At 40.2% G+C, this 6,048-nt stretch overlaps 1 protein-coding gene across 1 annotated transcript in view; it reads right to left on the bottom strand.

Moving 5' to 3' along the window:
* LOC119425490 (gastrula zinc finger protein XlCGF57.1-like) overlaps positions 1–5,271 on the bottom strand; it is a 6,444-nt gene extending 1,173 nt beyond the window's left edge. Inside the window, exons 1-3 of the mRNA XM_037693019.1 lie at positions 5,268–5,271; positions 4,784–4,933; positions 1–748 (exon numbers count right to left, since the gene is read on the bottom strand). The exon at positions 1–748 is cut by the window's left edge and continues 544 nt beyond it. Of these exons, the coding sequence (XP_037548947.1) occupies positions 1–748; positions 4,784–4,933; positions 5,268–5,271 (902 nt within the window). The remainder of the gene's footprint in view (positions 749–4,783; positions 4,934–5,267) is intronic.
* Positions 5,272–6,048: the final 777 nt, after the last annotated feature.

Raw genomic sequence — 6,048 nt, 5'->3', positions numbered from 1 at the left:
CACAGATCACAAGAAAATGGCTTCTGCCCTGTGTGGATTTTCATGTGTCTTTTTAAATTGCACTTTTCACTAAACCTTTTTTCACACAGATCACAAGAAAAGGGCTTCTGTCCTGTGTGGATTTTCATGTGTCTGTTTAAACGTCTCTTAAAATTGAAACTTTGCCCACAAACATCACAACAAAATGGCTTCAGTCCATTTTTGTTGTTGACCCTGTTCACAATTGACTCAGAGACCCTGCTGGGTGAACATTCCCAGGCTTCATCAGTGTGTTCAGTTTTTAACCCAAAGTCTGATAAAGGTTTCAGCTGAGACTCAGGATTGTTCACATCATTATCCTCTTTGTCATCTTCACTAACTTCAGTTTCTGAAGAATCAGAATCGTCTGTATAAAAATTTAGATCTGGGATTTTTGTATCTTTTTCTCCTTCACCAGTTGCTGATTCTATGTGGTCACCTGAGCTGCTGGTTAGAAGATCACGGACTTCAACTTGGTGTTGACGAAGCTGTGAGAACAGAGGTTTCTCGTCATCATCCTCACTCTTAAAAGGAACTGCAGTTAATGAAAAGCTGGTGACATCTGTCTCCTCCTTCATACTGAGCTGCTCTCCTCCCAAAATGATCCATCGTTCCTCCTCTTCCTCTTTTATGTGGAGACAATTTGCATCCTGCTGGTCCACATCAGGCCACTGTTCTTCAGGAGTTTCTTCTTTAACCAGCACTGACTTCTGAACATCTGCAGGAACCACTGAAACACATGTAAAATACAGTAATGAGGACTATAGCTTTATATTCACACATACAGGATTTGTTTTACTGCTCAGATCACAGTTATTTTTTCCTCCAAACAGGTTCCAGTGCTAAACCAGAGCCAAAGAGTGCTTAGCCCCAGCTCTTTCCTTTTACATCACTTTAAGCTGCGGCTTTAGCACCCCATCAACTCAGCACAAACTGTTTAAATGTGTAATATGAGTGCAAATAAATTGTATTTGAATGTGTTGGAGACAGATAAATGTTTCTCAGTCTAAACTAGTGAAAGTATGTTGTACATCACCAGATTCAGGCATGTAAAAAAATTTAATTAAATATATTAGTGTGTGTGTGTGTGTGTGTGTGTGTGTGGCTTCTTGCCTGAGTTCTTTCAAATTACATTTCCCGCCCAGTGTGAATTCTCATGTTTTGTTTAAATTCAAGGATTCAAGGTTCTTTATTGTCATTCACATCACATGTGGTACATGAGGTGGAACAAAATTTTGTACGCAGGGTCCCAGTTACATCCAACAACAGCAAAAACATAAAGTGTAAAAAGAAACAGTAAATAAGGATCAAAGATATATACTAAGATATATGCTAAACAAACGCCCAACGGTATGCTAAAAGATCTAAGATATAAACTTGTCACTAATAGTGCAAAACAATACACCGAACAGCAGCAGCACGAATCTCGTAGATTCGGTTCAGCTATAAATTACACGCTTAATGCGAGCACTAACATAAACTAAACTAACATAAACTAGGATTTATTCAAAGCATGCAACAAAAATACAGAAACAAGGCACCAAAAGTGAAAAAGAAATAACTCTACAGCAGCATAGTCCTATTGGTAGAGTGTTCTGATGACAGTGAGGTTATCTTAGCAACATGGTCCAGTTAGCAGCATGATACTGTTAGCGGCGTGGTCTTGTTAGAAGAGTTAGCAGGTCTTGTTAGCAGGTCCGTTCAGCAGCATGATGATGATAAAGGACCACAGCAGATGCCTCCCAGACTGCCCTCCAGAATCAGGTCCAGCAGACAGAGAACATCCAAAGTTCCCCCTCGGAACCAAGAGGGTCCGCAGAGTTTGGTCCGTGCAGGCAGAGGATCTTGTTAGCAGTGTTAGCACATCTAGTTAGCAGGTCCCGTCAGCAGCCCAGTGGTAACAATGACCGCAGCAGCTGCCCTCCCAGACAGCTCTCCAGAACAGGGTTCGGCAGATTCAGAATATCCAAGGTTTCTCAGCTGAAATGAACGGGTCCGCATAGTTTGGTTCATGCAGGCAGATGGAGGATCATGAAGACAGCTGCCATGACAGGCCTGAGCCCGAGGCTGGAAGGACTGAACCACGATGGCACGATGTTGAGGCAGAATCACAGAAAACTCCACAAGTGTCACGGTCATACCCATACCGTGGATGTATTAGGCGCAAAAAAAAGTTAAAACAAAAACAAGAGGAAAAAAAAGAGCCGAGTTCACTGGGAGCCTGTGAAGCTGCCGCTTGGCTGAGCACGGCCAACTTGGCATTTTGGCAAATTGCCCTTACCGGTAAACATTTGGTCACGTAAATCACAAGAAAAGGGCTTCTGTCCTTTGTGGATTTTCACATTTGGTTAGACTGCTCTTGTTGGTAAACCTTCGTTCACAAATATCACAACAAAATGGCTTTTGACTAGTGTCATGTACACCTTTAAAGTGACCTTTTCACTAAACTTTTGTTAACACAAATCAAAAGAAAAGGGTTTCTGTCTTGTGTGGACTCTTATGTATCTATTTAAATGTCCCTTAAAATTGAACATTTGCCCACAAACATCACAACTAAATGGCTTCAGTCCATTTTTATTGAGGAACCTGTTCACAATTGTCTCAGAGACCCTGCTGGGTGAAAACTCCCGGGCTTCATCAGTGTGTTCAATTTTTAACCCAAAGTCTGATAAAAGTTTCATCTGAGATTTAGGATTATTCACATCATTATCCTCTTCGTCATCTTCACTAAATTCAGTTTCTGAAGAATCAGAATCTCTATAAGCATTTAGATCTGGGTTTTTTAAATCTTTTTCTCCTTCACCAGTTGATGATTCTATGTGGTCGACTGAGCTCCTGGTTGGAAGATCACCGACTTCAACTTGGTGTTGATGAAGCTGTGAGAACAGAGGTTTCTCTTCATCATCCTCACTATTAAAAGGAACTGCAGTTAATGAAAAGCTGGTGACATCCGTCTCCTCAATTCAATTCACTTTATATAGCACCAAGTCACAACAGAAGTCATCTCTGGGCACTAAATAGAACTTTTCATATTGATAAAAATAATTCAACATTATTTATCTGAGGAGCAAGAGACTGCTCTGAATTTAACTCCATCACAGAACTCTCATCTTGAGCAAGCATGAAGGCAACAGTGGAAAGGAAAAACTCTCATAAGGAAGAAACCTTTAGGCGAACCAGGCTCAGGACAAGCGGCCATCTGCTTTGACCGGCTGGGTTTGAGAGGACAGGAAGGAGGAACAGATACACAATGGCAGGTCAAGAATCACATGTTGAGATATAAACAATATCAAATGAAAACTATTCAATTTTAGCATTTAAGGAAATGAGGTCAATTTTTCCTACAGTAGACTAAGCCTATGGCAGCATAACAAGCCAAACCCTAATGATACACTGCATGGCCCCCAAAAAAGTCACCACCAAACAAAGATCACACACTAATATTTCGTTGGACTGCCTTTATCTTTGATTACAGCATGCATTCACTGTGGCATTGCTTCCATAAACTTCTACAGAAGATCTATTTCCATTCAGTGTTGCATTAATTTTTCACCAAGATCTTGAATTGTTGACTAGGCACTAGGCATGATGGGTGCATCACTTCACCTGCCTCTCTTCTTACCCTGATGCGCCCATCACTCTGGAACAGGGTAAATCTGGACTCATCAGACCATGTGACCTTCTTCCATTGCTCCAGAGTCCAATCTTTATGCTCCCTAGCACATTGAAGACTTTTTTTTCCAGTTAGCCTCACTGTTTAGTGGTTTTCTTAAGGCTACACAGCTGTTCAGTCCCAATCCCTTGAGATCCCTTCACATTGTGCATGTGGAAATGCTCCTACTTTCACTATTAAACATAGCCCTGAGTGCTACTGTTGTTTTTCTTCAATTTGATTTCACCAAACGTTTAAGTGATCGCCGATAAACATTCAGGATTTTTTTCCGGCCACATTTCTTCCTCAAAGACGATGGGTTCCCATCCTTCCAGTTTTGAATAATGCGTTGGACAGTTCTTAACCAAATTTTAGTAGTTTCTGCAATCTCCTTAGATGTTTTCTCTGCTTGAAGACAATGATTTGACCCTTCTCAAACAGACTGACATCTTTTCCACGACCGCGCGATGTGTCTTTCTACATAGTTGCTTAAGAAATGAGAAGCAACTCATTGCGCCAGTTGGGGTTAAATAACTTGTTGCAGCTGAAAGATAATAGCCCATGCAGTAATTATCCAATAGGAGGCTCATACTTATTTGCTTAGTTAAATCCAGCTGTTGACTTTTTTTTTGGACCAAGCAGTGCAGGATTTATCAAAAAGTAAAGTATTAAGCCCAGTCTTAAAACTGGACGTGTCAGCCCTACAGACAGAAACTGGAAGTTGGTTCCACAAGAGGAGCCTGATAACTGAAGGATCTTCCTCCCATTCTGCTTTTGGAAGCTCTAGGAGCCACAAGTAAGCCTATAGTCTGAGAGCGAAGTGCTCCGTTAGAAAAATATGGAACAATAAGATATCGAATATAAGATGGAGCTAGGTTATTGAGAGCTTTGTAGGTTAGAAGTAAGATTTTGAATTCAATTCTGGATTTGATATGGAGCCAACAGAGAGAAGATGAAACTGGAGAGATATTATCTCTCATTTTGGATTAACTCAAGACTTTTTAAAGTAGTATTTGGACACCCAAACCTTTGCAACAGTCCAGTCTAGACGTGACAAATGCATGAACCAGTTTTTCTGCATCATTTTTAAATAAGATGTTTCCTACTTCATACCAATCTGCTCTGCCCCCAAAATGGTCCACGGTTCCTTCTCTTCCTCCTTTATGCAGAGGCAATTTATGTCCTGCTGGTCCACATCAGGCCACTGTTCTTCAGGAGCTTCTTCTTTAATGAGGACTGACTTCTGAACATCTGCAGGAACCACTGAAACACATGTAAAATACAGTAAGAACTATAGCTTTATATTCACACTAGGGCTGGACAATAATTCAATATACTTTTATTCAATAATGGTGATATGAGTTTAAGCACATTTCTGATATTACGATATACATTACACGCTATGATTACAGCGCCTCACTGATGTTCACGCCGCCGCCGATTCAAGCCGAACAGAAAAAGCCACAACACATTGGCTACGTGAGTGATGACGTACACCACAGACACGGAGCCTGAGCCCAGAAGCAGTAGATTGTGCTCAGCGGTAGTAGGCTAGGCTAAGCTCCAACGCGTTAAGTTTTAGCTACAAAATGAGTACCCATGACCGTAATGCAAACGTGACTGAACAAGCTTTCATAAGCGAAGAGAAAGCAGATGACATTCATTCATTCAACTTTTATTTATACAGGTTAGTCCCATTGAGCCTCCGGGACTCATCCAGAGAGACCTGACTTTAACAAAGAGTTCTGACAACAGTTGACAACAAAAACAACAGCAGAAAATCAAAAAAAGAAAGCATACAAATTGAGAAGAACAAATGAAAGAAATGGTATTTAAAAAAGAATAAAAAATATCTAGGTTGTAAAGCAATGGCAATGTATTTATATAGCACATGAAAACAACAAAAGCTGACCAAAGTGCTTTACAGTTAAGTCAGATTCAAGAGTAAAAAATGCATCTACTGCCACTCAAAAATCATAAAGTTAACAATAAAATACAACACAACAACAATAAAAATCAGCTCTAAATTTGTTCTCAGGCTCTGCATGAATCAAATGCCTATGAATACAGATGAGTCTTAAGCAAAGATTTAAAAGTCTCAACAGTCTCAGTGATCTTTAAATTATCAGGTAAGCTTTTCCACATTATTGGAGTAGCAACCACAAAAGTCTGATCACCTCTGGACTTCAGTTTGAATCTGGGGACATCTGAGTGTAGATGTTAATAAGATCACAAATATGACAGGGCCAGATCTTTTAAGACTTTAAAAACAAGCAATTAAAATCTTAAAATCAATCAGAAGTGGACAGGAAGCCCTCTTCACTAAGAGAAGCCAGGACCGGGGTTATAGGTTCATATTTTCTAGTTGCTGTTAAAAG

Source organism: Nematolebias whitei, chromosome 19 (assembly GCF_014905685.2).
Source record: "Nematolebias whitei isolate Nwh7 chromosome 19, NemWhi1, whole genome shotgun sequence".
Classification (NCBI taxonomy): domain Eukaryota; kingdom Metazoa; phylum Chordata; class Actinopteri; order Cyprinodontiformes; family Rivulidae; genus Nematolebias; species Nematolebias whitei.
Note: the sequence above shows the minus strand (reverse complement) of the source record. Positions and strands in the feature narration are given on the sequence as shown.